The sequence below is a fragment of the Heloderma suspectum genome, chromosome 1, assembly GCF_057233095.1.
Source record: "Heloderma suspectum isolate Gila_16-S chromosome 1, 16-S_ref, whole genome shotgun sequence".
Lineage (NCBI taxonomy): Eukaryota > Metazoa > Chordata > Lepidosauria > Squamata > Helodermatidae > Heloderma > Heloderma suspectum.
The window spans coordinates 199,040,275-199,063,449 of record NC_139458.1 but is presented as its reverse complement, the minus strand read 5'-3'; the positions used below and the strand labels follow the sequence as shown (position 1 = coordinate 199,063,449).

Below are 23,175 nucleotides of genomic sequence, written 5' to 3'. Positions count from 1 at the left end.
GTGAGAGGAGGTCAACTGTAAACATTTTTAAAGAAGCACAGTACTGGTTCTGAAGTTTAGATTTTGGACACTAATTCAAACATTAGGGATATCAACATTTTATAGGAAATGAACTGAAACTCATGTAAAAACAATATACCAACCATCGCTGACGCTGCGCCCCCATGAAAGCACAAAGAGATAGAAGAAATGTTAGAGCTTGTGATCGATCAGTTAACATCAATAATTTAATTTAAGTTAAACATTGAATACATAACTAAACTGAATATTGAAACCAGACAATATGAAAGGAATATTCAGCTGAGTTTCCTGTCATGATCTTCCTTGCATTATGAAGACATTACAATTATATGCAGGAAAAACATACAGTTTGTTGCAAGCAAGAGCTTTTACTCGTCTAAATTTATGACCATTTTTTCCACTGTTGAGATTTAAAAGATACTTATACTATTCTTTCTTCACATAGATACAAATATTTTGTGCAATGAGTTTTGGTATCTTTTGATTCATTTTGTATACCGTCAAAAATGGTTCTGGGATGGTTTCTTAGTCTGTACATGTGGAATAATATTACAGAGGTGTTAGAAAGCTAATCTTATCACTACGCCCACCCCAACATGATGCTAGAATGAGCTAATGATAGGCCAATGATCAACAAGGTACATTTAGGATCTGAATGGAGGGAGTAGCAGCAATGAAAAGACATAGGCAAGGAATCCTGTGGGTTTTGAAATGAAGTGTAAGTAGCTGATCAACAATGTCCATTTAGGAGCAGAATGGGAGGAGTAGTGATCATGTAGAAATGGATTTAGTAAGCTGGGAAATCCAGCTGGCTGCCATCATGAGTCATCTATTTGGGATGGTTTAGGAAGCCCCATTGGGCACCAGGCAAGATCGGCGATGATAACCTGGCATACCAGGGTCACGGGAGGAGAGAAGGCGGCATTTTATGCATTCTACAAAAAGGACTGCAAATGGCTACAATCGAACCTAGTTAAGGGGCTCTGCAATGTCATATTTTGGTGGATCTGATCCATCTTAGAAGAGCTTTAGTATATGGAAGACCAAAATGTGGTAATGAGCTCTTTTGTGGTAGGCGCATTCTGCCTCAGTGATCTCACAATGATTACATTCAGTTTGCTTTCTTCAAACCACACACTCCGTGTGGCCCCATGGAATCAGTGGTGCTTCTCCAGGGGAAGCACGAACAGTGATCTTAAGACATATTTCCTCTGGGAAAACTCTGCAAGAGGTTCTAGAGTAAGTGTTTTAAATAAAAGAGCATAAAAACTGCTAGGGAAGCTAAGAAAGTGTACCATAGATGTTGAAAAGCTCTCTGTTCATGACTGAATTAGTCCCTCTTGTTTTGTTGTTGTTGCAACACTGAACATTTCACAGGCTATGAACACATTGCTCACTGCATGATCTAACTTCCCTCTTAAGAACCCAATGTTTACATGGTATTGGAAACATTTTTTTTGCAATGGTAAATATTTTATCACCTGCATCTCATCTAGTTTGGACTGAATGTCTGGAGGGAAATCTCCTGCTCCACAGCTAAAAGGGTCAAAAGGTTCTGCTCCAAAAAGGTCTCTCTCTAGAAAGAATAAAAAACAACGAGTCAGCAACACATGGGAGGTGGAGTACATGGAAACTCAAGACACTAAGATGGCTCGTAAAACATCAACTGAAGTGCCCCAAACAGCAATACTTGCAGCCAGTATTGTGCTGTATTCTAGAAGGTCGGAACTTGGGTGGTTCTTTAAGCCAACCACTCTAGATCTCATTACATCTTACCCTTCAGAAGAAACAGTCATAAACTGGCACTGATTTAATTTTCATGCTTTCATTTTCTTCTAAAGTATGTTTCCAGCATTGATCACAGGACATCTACAGGAATTCCAGGCTATGTCTCTACAGAGTACAGTTCTCTTTGTTTAAGCCTACAGCACTTGTAGGCCATTCAGAAACTGAAGTCTGCATGAGTGGCCACTAAGCTGACACATATACAATATTAGTAAGTTGTTTAGCAAACAATCCTCAGCTTGTTGGTTTCGGTAATGACTATACAGTGTTTCTTTAGCAAAGTATCAAGCTCAAAAAAAGAAAAGGCCCTGGCTTGCATTGCATTCCACTTACACAGCTCTTGTAATCTTAGCAATTAGAGTTGATTTACAAGTTCAAAAACAGGTGGTACAGCCCTCCTGGTACTGTACCACATCAGAAAAGATTCAGATGGAGGAAATCACATGATTTATGCAGGGTGATTTATGCAAGGTGAATTCAAAAATGTCTGCACATTAAAAAAAATAGCACACTGGATCGCTCATAACAATTTTCTTGCTCTCTTGTTTTCTCCCTCTTTTCCTACTGTATCTTGTCATTTTACCTTGTACATTGTCAGTTTAAATGTTGCATTTCCAAAACGTTATGGTTTGAATGATAATCTGCTAGAAATTGGTGGTTGAGCTTTACAAACTCAGTTTTATCTGATGATCTAACATCTCATATTTATATTTTCCCTCATCACTGCAAGTTTTCTGTTACTCTCTTGTAGTCTACTCTCTTGTACCTATTAACACCTGTCTCTCCCTGTCATGTCATTCACAGTAGAACCATTTCTACTCTCAAACAGGAGAGAGTGAATGTGTATTGAATGCATATATCCCAGAATATATGAACAAATCAAGTTGTCTGATATATGGATTTATCAACCTCAGCAATATTACAAGAGAAGAGACATTTATGCAGTTATGTTTTCTGTGTGGCTATGGAGTTTTTAGGAGCAAGGACCTTAGGGTTTAAATCTGAAATTACTATTTCATACTTTAAAAAAATCTTGAAGTAATAATTGTACAATCTAAAATTCCACTTTGGGCATAATTAGAAATGGAATTGAAAATAAAACCACCAATATCATACTGCCCTTATATAAATCTATGGTGTGACCCGTCTTGGAATACTGTGCTCAGTTCTGGACACTGAACCTCAAAAAGGATCAGTGCAGAAAAGGGCAACTAAAATGATCAAGGGGCAGAAGCAACTCCCCTATGAGGAAAAGTTACAACCTCTGGGACTTTTGAGCTTAAGAAAAGGGTGAGTAAGGGAAGACACGACAGAGGTGTACAAAATTATGCATCATATAGAGAACGTGGACAGGGAGATGTTTTTCTCCCTGTCTCATAATCCAGGATCATCCAATGAAGCTGAGCAGTGGGAGATTCAGGACAGACAAAAGAAAATACTTCTTTACACAGTACACAGTTAAACTATGGAATTTACTACCACAAGATTTAGTGATGGCCACCAACATGATGGCTTTAAAAAGGGATTAGACCAAGTTATGGAGGATAAGGCTAGCAATGGGTACTAGTCATACAAGCTACCTTGAGTGCCATTTATTGGTAGAAAGGCGAGGTACAAAGAAAATAAATGATTACTATATATCCCCTACAGTATCAGAGACAGTATGCCTCTGCATGCCGTTGCTGGGGAACATGAATGGGGAGGGTGTTATTGCACTCATGTCCTATACTTGTCATGACTGGGGAAGGCAATGGCAAACTACCCCGCTATAATTTGCCATGAAAACGCCAGTGAAAGCAGGTGTCCCTCTAGGAGACAGCAATGACATGGAGCTTGCACAGGAGGAACCTTTCCTTTCCTTTTTCCTATACTTGTGGGTTTCCCATGGGCAGCTGGTTGGCCACTGCATGAACACAATGCTGAACTAGATGGACCCTTGGTCTGATCCACCATGGCTCTTCTTATGTTTTATACATAAAATGACCAGCATTGTAATGATCATGTGCTGGACTGTCGCATTCGGTAAAACAGGGAGATATTTTGATTTACATGTTACATATGCAAGCTTTTCTGAGAAATAATAATAGTACCTTACATTAATAACACACTATTTGAGTGCCTGTTGCAATCATCCTTACAACAGCCCTGTAAGATAGGCTAATATTATTTATCCTCAAATTACAAATTGTTGGGGGAAGGTGCTAAAAGATAATGGCTTTCTAAGGCTAATTAGGGAGTGAGTTCATGGGTGAGATCTGAACTAGGAATTTTACAGCTCAGACCCTGGGCCCCTACTTTAAATTAAGGTATTTTGTGGCATCATTATTGCCTCTCTCATACAGTTCTCTTGGCATGGATAATCCAGTGGCTTTTCATATTTTGAACTTGGTTTTGAAATGTGATTAGCAGCTTTCAAATGTAAGTTTCTAAACAAGTTCTTTTTTCAGTAGGGTTTCGGAAAAAGAAATCTGTAGTCCAGTCCTGTAGATTCATTGTCATGTGGAGACAGCATGACCTGTACATTTCCAAGGTCCTTTGAACAAAAGAGCAGCACATATGCAGACAGTTGAGGCAGAAATCTTTCTTTGAAGAAAATTTGGTCTCCAGACCTCAATATGTCCTATGGGAAGGCCTCAAAGGAAGCTATTGTCTCAAGGGTCTTAAAACATGAAGTATAAAATCTAGCAAGGAGACTTCTGATGAGGGGGGTAGGGAGGAAGCCAATTTGTAAAGGAAAAATGGTAACATTTCATTCCTGAATGGACTGTAGTTGCTCTTTCTATTGAAACATTTGGATCTTGAAAACCTCCACTCTTACAGCATTTTGCTTGAATATATATCATAAGTCATTTCTGGACATCAAGGGTGTGAATGCCTAAAACAGCTGTGGACTTGTTGCCCTGCCATCAGTCACTGCAAGTCCCTTATCTCTCTCAGAGATTCCAAAAGTGCTGGAGATTTTGTTGATTTCCTGATTACTGAAACTGAACCCGGTTGACGTAAGAAATAATCTTCTGTTTTCAAAGAGGGTGTCTATTTTCTTGGTCCAAAAGGCACAAGCAGGCTGGTGTTAAGCTCTTCCCATTCTTTTCAACAGAATCCAGCTCACTGGTTACTTATCTGGGCAGACGGCCCACATCCTGAGAGATTTTCTTCATGCGCTCTATTCCCAAACTAAACAGAATGAAGTCAGACAATGAGGCCTGACATCTAATTTACAATAGTAATTTTTGAGTTGCAATCTGCATTATGTTAAAGCACACAACTGATATATGATAAGCTAGAGCTGAACTAAATTACTTATTATCTTTCAGGACATGTTTGAGAATGCTGAAAAATGCTTCCCCTGTCAGTGATTCTTTGAAATGCCTTACAATAAAATTTATCTGTTTAAATGAACTCACTTGCAACGGATGTAACTACACCTGACTGGCTGTGGTCTTCTTTACTGACATCTGGTGATGTCATCACATCAGACAAAGCTTCATTACATTATCCTGTTTGTGTTCTCAGACTGAGTCGGATCATTAGCGTGACTTATTTGTGAAGAAAAATACAGCTGCCACCAGGGAAAACAGTGGCCTAGAACAGGATTTTTCAAATGTGTTTTTTTTTCTTGCACAGTCTAAGTGGGTGTTGAGGGAAGGGGATGTGTGCCTTGCCATATTAGAAGTTTCACCTCTAAAATCAAAACTGGTGAACATTTGGCACAGTCCTGCTAATGTCAGCCAACAGCATCAGAAGATAACTATAGAAATTACTTGATAGCTTTTTTGTATGAAGTAGTAATCACAGACACTTGTCCATACTCGGAAATCCAGCAACACTTCTCTGATTTCTGGGATTCTTCAAAAGAGACCATATGGGTGGTTGTGTGGAGGAATCTGATCAGTTTCTGTCCTTTTAGGCAGGAATAGTTTTGCAGGGCGTTCTTTACAAAATCCATCTTCTGCATTCTACTTCTTCATTTCCTGGAATATGGGCTAGCTGCTACTTTTTCCCCTCAGCAAAGATAATAGTAGTAGGTGAATCATGGCTGAGGTGGCATGATGAAGAACCTAGAAGTGTTACCCTGAAATTAACATGGAACTAAACTGTTGCTGTTTGGCAAAGTATGTGCAAACACATCTTAATAAATACTATTGCATCAAATGAAATGATAAATCTGAAGTTCTAAATTTTCCTTTTAGTACCATGTCACTGCACTCTGGTACATGCTTAGTTGAACATACATTTTATACCAGCCCAAAGGGGACAAGCAAATTTAAATAAATACCACAAATTAGCAATTGTTGTGTGGCAATTAGCAAAAGCAGATTACAATTCTGAGCAAAATTGGATCAGACTGTGAATAACAGTATAATTTCTTCACTGACAGGAATTACTTGAGTTATGCATACAGATGGTACAACATGACCACCACAACCCCACAAAAAAATACCTCAAACCCCATGCTATCATTAATAAATTTGTGGTTTCCAAAAATTGTATTTGGCTTAGCTTGAAGATGTAAATAAATTCTTCTTGCTGCTTGAAATATATGAATATATATGTATATATAAGCAAAAGATTAGGTCAGTCATTACAAAACTTACTGATCTCTGCAGATCTACTGGGCACTGGTGGAGGCTGTGTGCCATTGCGAGTAGGTGTTGATGACTGAGGGGATATGGGAGAAAAGGGAACCATATCAAAGATGTCAGTGGAGGGAGATTTAGGTGTCACACTGCCTGCCTACAATAAGGACAATAAACATTAGGGTAATATTTCACATGAAAAAAAATCACAGTACTGAAAATTCTTTTGCATGCAGAAGATAAAAGGCTACATTATCAAGCAGGGCAGCATGCGAAAACAAAGAGCCGATACTGAGGAAATAGCATTTGCAGTCCAAGGTTTATGAGACATGCTAAAGCTTTAGCGCACACAACCAGTATTACAGCATTTCATGTTTTCAGCATATCTGGTGTATCCAGAAATTAAATGACTTTTAGATATAAAAGAGCTGCAGGAAATATGAACATCTTTTGAATGGAGAGAGATAATGCCCATTTACCAGGGCAGTAGGTTATAAATCATAACATACCAAACTAGTGCCTGAAATTAAGAGATACGACTTCAATTTCATTTTAATAACTCAATCTTGTGTATTAAAAAGATTAATATTCTGACAGCTTGACAGAGCAGTTGTTCTAAATGCTGGGAAGACATTATGTGATAACGCTGCAGTTGGGTTACCAATGTATTAATGACGGTGAAACTATTCATCTATTTTTTTTCTTAGTGCAGCAAAGATCTCATTACTAAATAAAGCCCAAGAATTTTGTTTGGCTTCAGCAAAATAACATTTGCTGTAACATCTTTATCTCTGAGTAATATTAATAACCGTATTTGATTGTCGTTTTGTCATTATGACTGCCATCTAAGCCAGAATACTGCCCTAAAAACAAAATATCCAGTAATAATGTAGAAAAAGGAAGGGTGATATGCAGAAAAGAATCTAAGTAAGAATACATTTCCCTCGCAGGAACTTTATTTTACTGACTTTGCAGAAAACATAATAAGAGAAAATAAGAGAAATAAGAGAAAATTTGAGCTGTTTCTAATGCGTTTCGCAAAACGATTTCCTGTTTAATCATACTAAAGTTATAACTGAACAAGGCTCACTGGACCTACACATATCTCCAACCAGGAATGGAATAGATAAGATGCCCATACTATATTTGTACATGAGAGGTTTTTTGTTCCTCTTATTATCTAGGGATTGTTGGCATGTTGTGCTTTGGCCATTCTATATGTTCAGTATCTCAGTCTTGGTTCTCACATATTAATAGTGTTCATACATTACAGAACTCTGGCTTGTACCCACTGGGGCCTTGTGTACATGGAAAGAGTCCTTCCAGAAGAGTCACTGATCTAGCAGAGGCTCCCTCTGGTGGAAGAGGGGGGAGGTGATTTTTACCAATTTCCTTTTCTCACTGCAGGCCCCCCTTCCCAGTGCCATGAGCTGTGCAGACCTATCAGAACAGATTTGTTTGAGGGGGGAGTGTGTGTGTGTAGGAATCAATTCCCCACTTTGGAATGGAGTCCCTTCCAGAAACAAAGGACTCCTTTGGTTAAAACACTTCATAGTTTGTGTCACTGAACAACTGCAACTAAATTTATCATGGTCTACCACATGGAAAATACTCAGTTTATAAAATATGTGTGAACTAGCCTTTTGCAGTATTGTGTATTCTCTCTCTTTCTCTCTCTCTCTCTCACACACACACACACACACACACCCTCCTTCCATGACAGTTAATCACTGTTTCCTTATACTATCCCTTCAAAGAGTGACAAAATCATGGATAGTTTTTTTCCTGGATTACAGGCAGGGATAGGACCTTGGCTTTTTTTTTTTATAAGGGGCTGAAAGCTAGAACACAGCAAAAGAGAGGAAGGAGCAGGGTTTATCAGAATCTCAGGGAGATGCTGGGAGGAAGTTTCAGCATTCTCCTAGCTCACTTATATTCCCAGGTAATAATATGCCCATTCATGCTAAGACATTTGGAAATATCTCCTATCTCCAGCACTGGATCAACAGAATGTACAATGTAGGTGGCACAAGTGTTATGGGAACCTAGTGAGAGGGGTTTGTGACATCACTGGTGACCACAGACAACTCACATGCCCCTAGGGATGTACGAAAATCACTTACCTGTTCGCGGATTATGTTTATGGGGGGGGAGGCGTTCTGTCCCTCCCCCCGGAATCCTGGACGGGGGGGAGGCGCTCTGTTCCTCCCCCCCGGAATCCTCCATGGCCAGCTGTGCTCCGCGGCAGCTCCACAGAGCAGCCGGTCAGGCCCAGCCAGGCCAGAGCCATCCGCAGCCAGATTTCCGGCTGCGGAGGGCTCTGGGAAAAAAACAACAACACTGTGTATGCAAATGGCAGCGGCTACGGCCACCGCCATTTGCATTCCTTATTTTTGACGTCTTAGTCTACGTAAATATTTACGTAGACTAAGACGGCGAAAATAAGGGGAACACAAATAGCATAGCGGATGCTATTTGCGTTCCCCTTATTTTCACCGTCTTAGTCTACGTAATTATTTACGTAGACTAAGACGGCCCAAAATAAGGAACGCAGCCATTTGTGTACGCTTTTTTTTTTTTTTTACCCAGACGTTTTAGGCTACGTAAAAACTTACGTAGCCTATCACATGTGTGTAAAAAAACAAAACAAAAACTGCAAATGGTGGCGGCGGCAGCCAGTCAGAAGACCAGCTGCCGCAGCTGCCGCTGCCAAAGCCACCACCGCAGCTGCCACCGCCCGGAAGATCCGCCCCAGGTAAGTCTCATCCCGGGGGGATCCGCAGGGGATGGGGGGCAGCAGGCCGTTCCGCCACAGATTTCGGGGGGCCGAATGCGCTGGCATTCGGCCTCCCCGAGATCCGTGGCAGAATTCTCTGCCACCCCTACATGCCCCCACTTCCTCAAGCCATGTTGTGACACCGGCGTGGAACCTGCAAGGCAGGAAGTGCCTTAGTCTTCAGACTTTGCCGGAAACATCAGTTGGGCCGGCTGCTGAAGCGCAACTGGCAAGGAGCTTCCCTAGACTTGCGACTGCTTAGCGTCAGCTCCTGTGAGAGGTTTCTCAGCAGGCTCTGATCTAATGCACCACAATGGATATCAGCTCCTTACATATAATTTGGATACTGCAAATTAGGTTTGCCCTAGGTTTCATGAATCCATACTTTTTATTTGTAATAAATGTCTGCTGATCCACACACCAAAGGAATTCAGCCAGTGTATTTCTGAGATGTATAATCCCAAGCAAATACAATTTGGCTCTGATCTCTTAAACTACAGAGATCAAAAAGGATTCCAAATGCTGTTTTGTGAGCATCAGGATCGTGACATCACAAGCCTTATGTGGAAATAGTATAAATTACTTTTACTTAGTTAATTCATTTGTGGTTTTCATGAAAAAGACAATTCAAGCAATATTAAAAGGATGAAGGACATCACAATAAATAGCTGTCTTTATTCCCCATCTTCATACACCACATTTACAGGAAATTATGGACAACACTCTTCAGTCTATCCTGTTGAAAACCAGTGGGACTTAAAATGTCTCAAACAAACAAACAAACAAACAAAATGTGCTTAATTCTGTTTGCATTGGTCTCAAATGAGGATCCAAAGCAATACAAAATTAGTTCTGTGAACTTAAGGTGCATTTAGATTTGTTTTTTCTCTAACAACAACCCCCTTTCTGACAAGACAAACGGTTAGATCCAGACTGAGATAGTTGAACCCTGATAGTTGAGCCCTGTTTCCATGATAATGGAAGGAGAAGGGAGGAGTGGCTCACCCACATTTTTGTAGGAGCTGCTTTTGGTCCAGGCAGGGCTCCACGAGGGTGTACATTGCACCATTCTAAGTGGCTTCACATAACTTCCTTCTGGGGGTGGGAGTTGGAGTGAACGTCATCTGAGTGACAGGGGCTGCTCAACCAATAAGAGAGGCTTCCCCGCACTCCAGGCTCCGTAAGGAAGGTGCAAAGTAGTTACTTCCCCTTGTGTGCTTTTGTAAGACAAGCCTCCCAATGAGCCTCAAGCCTCATTGAATACAATGGGTGTTACTTCAGAGTAGACAGACATGTGCTTGTGCTGGGAAAGCGGGGACAGGAGAACACAGGCATGGGAAACCAGCCCCCTTTCTAACCAAACAAATACTGCACAGGATCTTTATAACGAAGCTGTGAATTAGTTACTTCCTACGGCAATAAAGCAAACAATGGAGAAATGGAGCCTCGAGATCACGCTTAACCACACTTAGGGATTGGGCTTTAAACTGTGCCATTTCAATTGAAGGGGATTTCTGTAAGTACTGATATGGGCATTCAGAGGGCAAGCCTCATTGACCACAATGGGAGTTACTTTTGAGGAGACACTAATGGGTTTGTTGTGGGAAAGAGAGCAGTAAACACAAAGACGGAAACCAGCCCCACTTTACCCCACAGGATCTCTATAATGAAGGCTCAAAGCAGTGACTTCCTAAGGCAATAAAGCAAACAATGGAGAATCAGAGCCTCGAGATCATGCTTTACAGCACGTAGGGAACTGGGCTTTAAACTGTGTCATGTCAATTGAGGGGGATCTCTGTAAGCACTGATGTGGGCATTCAGGGGCAAGCCTGATTGAGCACAGTGGGAGTTACTTCTGAGGAGACACTAATGGGTTTGTGCAGGGATGGGAAACACACAGGAAACACCCCTTGAGCGGGGTCACGGTCCAAGGCAGACCCCTGGGCAGGGCTAGCATGCCTGAGGTCAATGCAGGGGTTGGGGCACACAGCAATTATACTGGGGATAACCCGACTTGAGGAAAAGAATCGGACTTTAAGCAGTTTCAGGAAATCCAGTCTTTCCCTGATAAAAACTCCAGGGTGGCTGCTGTATGGCCACGATGTCATGTATCCCTAACAACCTCCACACACAGCCGGCTTAGAGTAAATCGCTGGTGGAAACACCCCTTTAATTTCAATTGAAATCAATGAGACTTAGGTTAAGCCATCACTAAAACTGCAATCCTAACCACTCAGTGACCTAGTACACATGTCACGACACCACAGCCAACCATGGCTTAATGTACCTGTGGGGACTGTTGCATTGTGCAAGGTGCCCACCATTTTTGCATGGCACCTGTGGGTGCCCTGCTTGCCATATCATAAGAACCTAGGCAACAAGGGTTGTTTGATGGTTAGCAACCCTCAAATCACCCATGGCTTGTTTTAGGAATATTTGAGGGCTGTCCAACTCTCAAACAAACCCTGCCACCTGGGTTCGCATGAGACGACATGTTACAGCAAGCTGGGAGCGTATGGACACCATGCAAAAATGGCACCCACAGGAGCCTAGCATGATGTAACAACCACTATGGGTAAATTAAGCCATGGTGGGCTGTCATGACATGTGAACAGGCTCACTGTTTATGGCTGGAGGGGATTATGATCTAGCAGAAGCTCTGCCATGCCAGGGGCCTCATGGAAAGTCCCATGCGGGTAAAGCTCCCACTGGTGGTACCAAACAAAAAGCCCTAAAACTGGGTGTTCCAGTGGTGGGACTGAGATGGCTTTAGATCTGTTGGATCCAAAGCTGCTCCGCTCTTGGCCCCTCCCCTGTGCCAGCTTGGAGTAACATAGGAGAATTCTCTCACATTGTGACTAACAGGAGGGAAAGATTTGAAAACTCCGCTGTGCCGGGGGAAAGGAAAAAAAACACACGCATACATCCTACCTTTTGCATGCTGGCAGGGTTCTGGACTAGGCAGAAAATCTGCCTCATATTCCTTCACCTGGACCCACTTAAGATTGCTCTGTAACTTGCACTCTTGGTTTCAATGGGACCTAAGTTCAAGCCCATCCTATCAGCATAGGATGGGCTTGTTATTCAACATTTGTTTTGGTTATGGTTCCTCTGATGTTTAAGTTGTCTTCTCATGTTCAGGTATTTTAATGAAAATTATTTTGTATGTTTTTAATAATTTTGTTTTAAGTCGTCTTGGGTCTTTTTAAGAGAAAGGCATCTAACAACAACAGCAACAGTAATGCTTGGATGGCACTTTCAAAAACAGTTTGTGAGAGAACATCACCGGTTCAAGAAAAAAAACCCTTCAAAAACCCTCTCACTGGCCACATACAAGTCCTTGGGCATGGCTAAAGTAGCTCCTTGGATTCTGGCTATTGTAACTTATTTCATCTTTAAATGAACACTCCATAGATTCACAGACTCTCACTGATTTCGTAAACAAGGGTCAATATATGCTACACGGAAGCAATTGTTACTGTGGAAACCTACGAAAGGCATGAAAAGTGAGAGACTTGGTAATATCTAAACCTCTTAAATCCATTTTTTTTATTCACAAGCTGAGAATAAATACTCTTATTTCTTTTTGTTTCTCTTAGGTACATCAACACTAATGAGAACTAGTCTTTATTCTCAAAGAAATGTGTATTAGCTCTCCCTGAATGACCATGATAAGCATTTTTATTGAGTAAACCCATGCATAAAGCCACACTGATTGCCAAGAAAAGCCAACTGTTAATTGCAATGGAAACTGAAGGTTGCATCAGCCCATTTTTACAACCATTAAACACGTTACAGCTTATCTTTGGAATAAATAATGAGCATTCTTCATTTTGCACAGAGGTAAATTGAACTTTACAAAAAGAAAGCAAATGTTCCATGCCTCTTATTGACTTTCCACACTTTCCTGAAAAATTTATGCAGCCCAATTGCAATTCTTGGGAGATGGTCACTTTTAGACTGGGAACCTGTGAGCAGGGCTCATCTTTGATTTTATGTTATGTACAGCACCTCATTTCCTGAAGCACTGTATAAACAATGTTATCGTCATCATAATCCCCCATCTTCAGTGATGCAGGGCTGAGATTCTAAACACACCCAGTTAGAGATTAAGTATTCTATGTTAGTACATTTAGGTTTGAGGGGCCGTGGCTCAGTGGTAGAGCACATGAGTTGCATGCACAAGGTCCCAGGTTCGATCCCCAGCATCTCCACACAGGGCTAGAACAACTCTTGCTTGGACCCCTGGAGAGCCATTGCTGCCAGTCAGTGTTGACAATACTAGGCTAGATGGACCCATGGTCTGAGTCACTATAAAGTAAGGCAGCTTCCTGTGTTCCTGTATAAGAACTTTATTTACTCTCTTGACTTAACGAACCAATAAAAATAACATAGCAGAAGGTTATTCTTAAGCTTTTTAAAAGGAGAGTGAACTCTTTAAGTGTTGGGAACATATGGGATTATTCTAGAGCTAAGATGTAGGAGAGTCAGAATGCTTAATATTTCTGTACTACCCATATGTTTATGAAACACATCTGGTCTGTCCTTTAACCGCTGTACAAAATGTAGCATTTTGATACAATTCATACACAACAAAGATAAGAAGTTGGAAAAAATATGACTGTTTGTGCCCAGCCGGATTACACGAGGTCTTGGGATGATGTGTTCATGGATTGGCTTTGGAAGACCACTTTTGGAAGGTGGAGGTGTTAATAGTCCAGATGACTGTCTGGAGTCAGGAGAGCTCATAGGAGTGAGTGTAATGGAAGAAATATCTAAACAAGGAGCAGAATCCTCATTGCTACACCAGAAAAAGGTGGAGGGTCTTTGAAACATGTGGCATTCATAATCAGACTGTATGTGCAGCAGCTGTAAAGGAATAACAGAAAGAGAAAAATATTCTAAGGAGTGAAAGTGGTAAGAGAAGGGAAAGGAAAAAAGAGCACATTTTTTTTTAAAAAAAGTGTACTTGCAGATTATACTCAGCAATATAGGAACAAAAAGAAATAATTATATTTTTTTAAAGGAAGAATTTTCTTATCCCACAGCAACAATGAGTAATCCAGTACTGGCAGAAGGAAGTTTAACATATTCATTAAAGAAATCACTGGAATTAAATGAAATTTTATCACATTTGCTGTGTCCATAAAAATAACCCCATGTACCAAATATGCTTGCAAATCCCCATGTTAGCAATTCTTTTGCAGACATGATTGGGTGGTTAAAGCAGAGCCAAGTATTTTGTGTATTTAGTACAACTTCATGAGCCATTTCTCTCTCACCAGCCATTCATACAAAAGCAGCTTATAACATGACTTGGGCTGACTGGGATGTCCTGGCCCCTGCAAGTGACGTATATGAATGTAGTGCTATATACTTTAAGACTCAATAAATAAAATTAAATATTAATGCACTACTTCTAGGATTATATAATTAGCTTGCATGAGAAGATAACTGGCTTTTTAATGTAAAAAATAAGTTATTCTATTAATAATCTAAATTTTCTTCCTCCAAACATAAGATGGGGAGGAAAGGTGAGAGATAGTATGAAGAAAGTTGGAAAAATGGAATAATAGAATTACCAGCATTATATCAGGTATCCATCAGTATTTCCATTCCAGGAAGCAAATTCTAGTGAGAAGAGGACAACTGCTACTAGGCTGTATATAGCGTGCTGCCCTTGTCCATATATATACACTGTGTATAGTGTGCTGCCCTATGTATATAGGTTCCTGGTGGTTGTGTCCTACCTATACATTCTTAAATGTGTCCAGAGGGTGAAGGTGGGACATTCACTTGTTTCGCCAGAAAAACACATTCAGTTGGATTTTGGACAGGTAATTAAAATGCACTTGATCAACTGAACTGGTTTATGATGCATGGACTTAGCTAACATTTCCCCCTTGAAAATGATACTGGTGCACAAGACACCCATTGTCAATGCACAACTTCACCAAGACAATGGTATCAGCTCAGTCATTTTGTGTGCCTGCTTATGATGAAATGGACTAACAACTGCTGTTGTGCGACTTCTACTCATTTTAATTGGACTTCACCTTGGTTTAAAGAATTGGAAGATGACCACCTCGTGGTAATAAGAACTGGAGTATGTTGGCTATGTTAAAATATGTCCATACTAAGATTTGAACCGCAGAACGAAAGAAAGAGCCGTGTCATCAGATAGGACATATGATAAAAGCTGCATGTACTTCAAATGAAAGAATTCCAAGAAAGCAATGAACAAAAGCATCTTATTACAAAAGATGTGAAAAATACAGCTTTATGATATTGCATAAAATCCAGATGTAAAGATAAAATATAACACCTTGCAGCAGTGAGGGCAAGTAAGGGAATTAAGTGTTGGTATTTGAACAAACTAATCCTGAAATAAATATTTTGTGGAACACCCAAATCGGAACAAACTTGGTTGGCCTTTTTGAGGGCCAGCCTGAAACATCCATTATCAGGTTCTCCTGTTGTTGGTTTTTAGTTAAGCAAGTGTGTGTGTGTGTGTGTGTGTGTGTGTAGGAGATCAGATTTAAATCATGCCCCAGAATCTGCTATCTGTGGGAGAAAACATACAAGTACCTATGTAGCAAGGTTGGCATGTGGGTTAGTGTTTTAAATTGAGAAAATGGCATGAAGGAAAGGTTTAAACCATATCACCCCAGCTCTATGGCCCTGAGCCAGTTTGTTTCCCCCCATCCCCAAAGTTTGCTTTTAAAGTATTAAAGGAAAATACAGGAGATTCTGATCAGAGATGGCTCACATTTGTCTAATTGCACCTTTAGGGCCAAATGAGATGTGATAAAACAGCCATGTTTTGTTCTACACATCTACACCCTTCACATCTAAAGCATAAAGTGGTGGTCTTATTTTGAACAAGAAGTATATGTGGGCAAAAAGAGGTGAATCCTACCATGCTATGTCCCACTGCTGCAAGCACTATTTGCTCAGCTCCAATACTACAGGTGGGCTGGGAGCTGTGGAGAAAAGTGCTTCAAGTAATGGAGCAGAAAGGTAAGGTTGGGGTGCGAGAAGGATTCTGATCCCCTTCATGCACAACGTACTGTTTCAAAAACTGGACCTTCCCCCGTCCCCTGTTGTCTTCACATGAAAAAAAAAACATTACTAACAAAGAAATGTGACTGCTCCAAATCACGTATCAGTCCTTACATTGATCCCGGAGAGATAGCTGGGAGCAGTGAATGACTACTATACATTTGATATGCACCTGATATGGCAAAAAATTTATTGTCTTAGAGCAATTACCTCTGATCTGATAAGTACTCGTATTTTTGGGAAACCATTGCTTCATATCTCATTTTGCCCCATCCCTCCCCCACTGGAATTCTGATTGTTCAGACATTGCTGAACAAGGATTCCACAGATATCTTGTTTAACACATCCACTAGCCATTTCTGGCCAGGTTAGATATTGTTTTGTTCAATAACTGCCAAGCCGACCTCCTCACAGGCTTCTCTTTTATAGTAACTGGAAATGAATTGTCACTGATGATTCTTACTCACAGATTCCCTCACAAATACTGGCAGGTAAAAACGATCTTATCTATTCAGAACAGATGGGGAAGAATGCTCTAAGATGCTTTTAGAACGGCTCAAAGTATGTTGGCTAGCATCTATATAGTCATTTGCACTGGATGCAAAAAATATCTTAAGGATCTAAATCCTTACTATGATATGAAGAGAAGTGAACTATCATATGGAAGCAATAACTTTGAAAAATTGTGCTGTCTTCAAATGATCAGGATCAAACACTTGCAAAAGCCTCTGATTTAATGCCAAAGCAAATCCGAAAAGTGAACAGCACACACAGACTAACAGAAATCCTACTGATGAATCTAAGAAGGGGAAAAAACCATACAAACCAGTCAAATACGATGCACAATTGTGGTTGCACACTCAGTGATTTTTGAACTCTTTGCCCATGATCAAACCTACTTAACGTGGTGAAACATGTCACTTGTAAGGAAATTGCGGAATGCAGCTAAATTCTGTAGCCAATGGTGGAGACCACTCTCTAATAACCATGGCACAGTTTCAGTAATGCCTCCTACATAATTATTCAGGAAATGGTCAAAACAACATTAATCTATATTACCTACCTGCCTCTAGAATCTGCCTCTAATGGATATATGTTATAATACATGGGCTAGATTTTATTAACAAAGACAGCTTAGGAAATATGTTTCTTTCTAAATGAAAAACATTTGCACTCAGGTTTTTAGCGAATCAATGAAAGAACATAAAAATGAAAATCCATACTTATCATTCTCAGTTGAGGATGTTATTTGAACTTCCATGTTTTTCCCCCTGCCCATCTAATTTGTTGCAATATTCATCTAAACAGACAAAGTTTAGCGAAGATACAAAGTACTTCATGCCATACCACACTGAACTGCTAAATTAACAAAATATGGATTTAAACTTGGCTTATCTTTTGACAGACAAAATACTTTGCTACAGAGGATGACTTAGGAATCAAACACCAGATTATGAAAAAAGAATAACAAGGCAGCATGTTCTTTCTTAAAAGGCTATCGCTAAATGAACTCAATATAAAGCTGATATTTCCGAAGGCTTGACCAAGAAAACCTATGCTTTTGTGAACTACCTCTTAGTTTCAGCCCTTATCCTTCAAGGAACCCCTTTTCGTGAGAAAATCCTCTGAACTTCTTATTCCTAACATTCACTCTCAGTACCCAGGTGACCCACACCCCAGGCTCCCATGACTCTCTGACTGTTAAATTCTAAATTAAGGTTCTGGATTCCTGTGATGAACCCTATATTCTGAAGAGACCCTAGAGCAGGAGTCCCCAACCATTTTGGACTTGTGGGCACATTTGGGAATCTTTGAGAAACTGCTGTGGGCATCACCACAAAATGGCTCCCATGGAGGATGTGTCTGGTCACATAATGGCTTCTGTGGGGGCCTGGCTTGTCAGAAGACAAGTAATTCACCCAAGAAACTGAGTACAAGCAGAAGAAGGGTCTGAATTCCAAAGCCATTCCACATATTTGACGCCACAGAATTACAACAAAATACCCATTTAAGGTTGCAATCATATGTACGCTTACATGGAACTCAAAGGGAATTACTTCTGAGTAGGCCTACATAGGATTGCTCTGCTCAACCTATCCACACACACCTTTTCCTAGCCCCCAGTCCCAAAAGGAAAGAAAAGGTTTTCCCTACCTTGACCCCAGGCTCCCACCTCCTCTTCTGCTATCAGGCCCCCCATGTGGGAAGGTGCTCTCTCTCTCTCTCTCTCTCCCCACCCCCCATGTGTGTGTGAAGAATGAGAGAAGAGGCTGGGAAAGGAGAGAAAAAGTCTTGCTCTAGGGGCTGGGAGGAGGAAGAAATAATGAGATAAAAGGAGTGAGAGGGAGAGAAAGAGAAAGGCTAGGGGCTAGAGGCTGGGATGGAGGGAAAAATAGCAAGGCAGAGGGGTACAGAGGAGAGAAAGAGTGATGCTAGAGGCTAGGAAGGGGAGAAACAGCAAGAAAAGAGGTGTGGGGAGAGAAGTAGTGAAGCTAGAGGCTGGGAGTGGAGAGAGAGAGAGGAATGAGGAGAGATCTGTGTGGGTAGAAGAAGATTGGGAGGGGCCAGGAAGCAACACTTTCCTTCTCTTCCTGCCTGCTGAACAGCTGATCAGTGGCAGGTTCAGGAAGAGGGAGAACATGGCACCCTAACAATTTTCCAAAAAAATTTAAACTGTAAAATAAATGTTTGAAGGGGCAGGAATGGAGAGCTTCATGGGTGCTTTTGGGAGTTCCTGTGGGCACCGCATTGAAGACCCTTGACCTAGAGCATCTGTGATCGTACCACTCCACTGGAAAGTCCACAGCAGACAGATACCCTGTCTTTTATTCCCCAATATACATTCTAAGTATGTTTCTACATTAAGCAACCCCCCTGTAAAAACCCACATCCTTTCTGGAGCTTCCTGCTTTCAGTTTCTTTGCGGGATTAGGAAGGGCTTCTTTACATGGCAGCCACATGGTTTGAACTGAAGGAGTGCCTTCCTCCCTCCCTCCCTGGCATGTGTGCAAAGGAGTGGGGGTGGGGAGTCTTGTTTTTGTAGCTTAACTTCTGCTGTACTCTTTTCTCACAGCCCCGGGAAACATCTGAGTTACTTCTGAGTAGACATAAAATGTAAGATTGTGCCCTAAGTCTGCAAACCTCGGCACACTTATACAGGAGTAAGACCCACTGAACTTAATAGGGTGCTCTGAAACAACAGAGGACATTGCTTCTGAGCTTGGTGGGGTGAGGGATCAGATGTGTCTCCCTTCATTGCAGGGATGCATTTTACCCTCTTCTAGGGATGTCAGTGAAATCCACTGCGGCTTCAAATGAGGCTGGATTCTTTGGAATCCGGCCTCAGGAATCCACAGCGGATCGGAACCACTTACCTCCGCTCCAGGAGGCCTGGAGGCAGAATGGCGTTCGGCTGCTTCTTGCCAGCCAGAGCCGTTTGCCTCCTCTCAGTCCCTGCTGATTGCTATGTCTTTTCTTAAAAAAAAAAAAAAAAAAGGCTATTGGCAGGATGTACCCATAGACTTATACACAAAATAGAGCCATGAATCTTGTGTCTAAGTCTATGGGTCCATAGGCTTATACGCAAGATTCACGGCTCTATTTTGCGTATAAGTCTATGGGCACATCCTGCTGACTGCCATTTTTTTTTAAAGAAAAGACATGGCGATCGGCAGGGACAGGGAGGAGGCGAACGGCTCTGGCTGGCAGGAGGGAAGGTAAGCGGCCCCCAAGCTGGTTCCCCCCCCCAGAATCCTCGTGGAGTGGAGCCACTCCAGAGAATTCTGGGGGGGGGAACAGCTCGCCTCCCCCCACCCATGGATTCCCCACCGGAACAGACGGTGGGGAAATCGTACACCCCTACCCTTTTCTCCCTCCAACTGAAAAATATAGAGGCAGGAGACACAAACAGCAGGGAATTCTTGCCCTCGGTCCTGTCAAATCTCATCCTGACCGTGCCCCCAACAACCAAAAACAAACGCCCACAGCAGGCAGACACAGCGATTTCTTCCGCTACTGGAGAATTTCACAGGGAGGTCATGGCACTCCTGTTCCATGGGCTGGAAAAATACCACTTTTTTTTTTTTTTTTTGCATTTGGGGAAACACCGGATAGGCTGGAGGAAATGGCGGGAGACACCCTGGAGGGTAACGGTATCATCTAAAGAGCCCACAAATTTCTGAGAGAGAGCCATCCTAATAGCAGGATAAAAGCTCCGTGTGATGAACCCCTAAGGTTAATCTAGACAGACAGACAGACAGACAAACAGACAGATAGATTAACCCTAGACTGCATATTGTGGAATAGAAGACAGGATATCTGGTGTGTGTGTGTAACTGGCCAGTCCTTTTGTAATGGAAGTCAGGAGTTATTAAGGAGGTGGAAAAAACTTGTAAGTAAATTTCTAATTGGCTAGCTAGACCACTGAAATTAGAGATGGGGCTGCTCTCACCACTGGACAAAACAGCAAGGGGTCATCTTCTACTAGACTCAACTTCCCATAAATAGGTGAAACCTCATTATTTTGTCTTCCTGGAAGTATCTAATCAGGAGTCTGAAGATGCTGTCCATCAACCCTTCTTCTTTGCAAGGAACCCTCCACATGCTCTGAAATTTAAGGTTCTACTCAAGCAGGTAAAAGGTATCTAAATTAGATTGACGTTATTGATTTTAATTGTAAACTTGTACGTGTGACTGTTGCCTCCCTTTTTCTCTCCCCTTCCCTCCCATCTCCCAAAAGATTCTTCTATATGCATGGACATTTGATTTCCTTGTTTTTAAAGAGTATTTATCAGGAATTTATTGCCATAATCTTCCCTGTGTGCTAAGACTGCGTGGATGTGTTCTTAGGACATTTCACAAGGTTTTGTTAAGTTCTATGGACATTGGGAAAGTAAATCCAAAGCTCCTTACTGTTAAATAGGGATGTACGAAAGTCACTTACCTTTTCGAAGGGTGACATTCGTGGGGGGGGGAGGTGCTCTGTCCCTCCCCCCGAAATTCTGGCTGGGGGGGGAGGCGCTCTGTCCCTCCCCCCCGAAATTCTGGCTGGCTGACTCCGCTCCGCAGGGATTCTGTGGAGCTGCCGGCCGGCTCTGCCAGCGGCCAGACATCCGGCCACTGGCTAGCAGGGACGGAAATGGCGGCGGCCGTAGCCGCCGCCATTTGCGTCCCTGCAGTCAGCCATGATAGGCTATGTAAATGTTTACATAGCCTATCACGGCTGATTTAAAAGAAAAAAAAATCCGCGCGTAAGCAAATGGCGGCGCCCATGGGCACCGCCATTTGCGTTCCTTATTTTGGCATGTCTTAGTCTACGTAAACATTTACGTAGACTAAGACGGCGAAAATAAGGGGAACGCAAATAGCTTAGATGCTACACTATTTGCGTTCCCCATATTTTCGCCGTCTTAGTCTACGTAAATGTTTACGTAGACTAAGACATGCCAAAATAAAGAACGCAAATGGCGCGCCCATGGGCGCCGCCATTTGCGTACGCGCTTTTTTTCCCTTTTAAATCAGCCGTGATAGGCTACATAAACATTTACGTAGCCTATCACGGTGTTTTTTAAAAATCTAGCCATGATAGGCTATGTAAATATTTACATAGCCTATCACTTTTTTTTTTTCTTTTAAACTGGAAATGGCAGTGGCGGCAGCCGGTCTGAAGACCGGCCACCGCAGCCGCCGCCGCCAAACCGCCACCGGAGCCGCTGCCGCCAGGAAGATCCGCCCAAGGTAAGTCCCGTCCTGGGGGTGGGGGGGCACAGACCGTGCCGCCACCGATTTCGGGGGGCCGAATGCGCTGGCATTTGGCCTCCCCGAGATTCGTGGCGAAATTCTCTGACATCCCTACTGTTAAATATTCATGAGTCTGGACATTCAGGCTTAGACCCTGCCCAAAGCAGCTGAGTACCCTAGAGTGTTCAGATTAGGATTAGCCTGCAGTGGTAGCCTATTGTAATTCTTTGCTGGAAAACCCTTACAAAAAAGGAGTCCACCAGTAAGGCAAGTCTCCCCCAACCCTCCAGATCTGTCACAATCCCACATACGGCATGAAAGACCTGTCCTGTAGTCCTAAAAGTGGGGAGGGGGCTGTATGGGGTTACCCAGTGGTGAAAGAAAAAGATATTGTAGTCCCACTTCCATCAGAGGCATGTTTGATGAGGACGCAAGAGAGGGCCTTCTTCATGGCTGCTCCCAAGAATTCCCTGCTAAAGAGGCTAGTTGGCGCCTTCTCTGTTATCCTTCTGCAGAATCCTATGCATGTTTAGACAGAAAAGAGTCCTACAACTCCCAGCATTCTCCAGCCGGCATGTAGGACTTTTTTTCTGTTTAAACATGCATAGGATTGCACCTGAAGGCTGCAATTCTATATGCACTTACCCTAGTACCAAGAGTAAGACCTATTGAACTCAATGGGACATGTATAGGATTGCATTGCAAATCCGTATACATTCACATAAGACTAAAACAATTGTTCTGAACATGGGGTAAACATTATTACTTTGCTTTTAGGTGATGCATGTACAGTATATGTCACAGAAGACACCCTCTCAAAAGAGGCATGTAAAAGCAAGATAATCAAATGTTTGAGAATAGGTTTATGAGAAATGGAGCATCTTTGTACATTTTGGAGTGAGAAATTCCAGGGTAGCATTTGGCCCTACTTGTTATTTTCATTAGTTTGAATTTATGTATTACAAATAATTATGTATTAGTAGGGTGAGATATTATTTATTTTGTATACCTATTATGTATTTTCTATGTTTCTCATCATTGTTTCACTTTTTGTTTTTTAAGGGAGATCTCCTCCTGTGCGACACAGCAAGAGGAATGTTTTTTCTAAGATGGCACCTACCACCTATGGATTTATAAGTACATGCATTTTTTAAAAATAAAATTTTAAAATGATTCTGCTGACTAATTAGTTGGAGACACCTTCTTAATAAATCA

General features: G+C 41.8%; 1 protein-coding gene across 9 annotated transcripts in view; it reads right to left on the bottom strand.

The window, feature by feature from the left end:
- GULP1 (GULP PTB domain containing engulfment adaptor 1) overlaps positions 1 to 23,175 on the bottom strand; it is a 276,060-nt gene that overhangs the window by 11,279 nt on the left and 241,606 nt on the right. For 5 of the 9 annotated variants that reach the window (XM_084815697.1, XM_084815722.1, XM_084815715.1 and 2 more), the window contains 2 exons: positions 6,402 to 6,540; positions 1,503 to 1,597 (listed from right to left, as the gene is read on the bottom strand). In XM_084815697.1, coding sequence (XP_084671823.1) covers positions 1,503 to 1,597; positions 6,402 to 6,540 — 234 coding nt within the window. Of the gene's footprint in view, positions 1 to 1,265; positions 1,598 to 6,401; positions 6,541 to 13,803; positions 14,029 to 23,175 lie in introns of those variants that run through there. The other 4 variants (XM_084815658.1, XM_084815647.1, XM_084815669.1 and 1 more) reach the window with 2 other exon arrangements.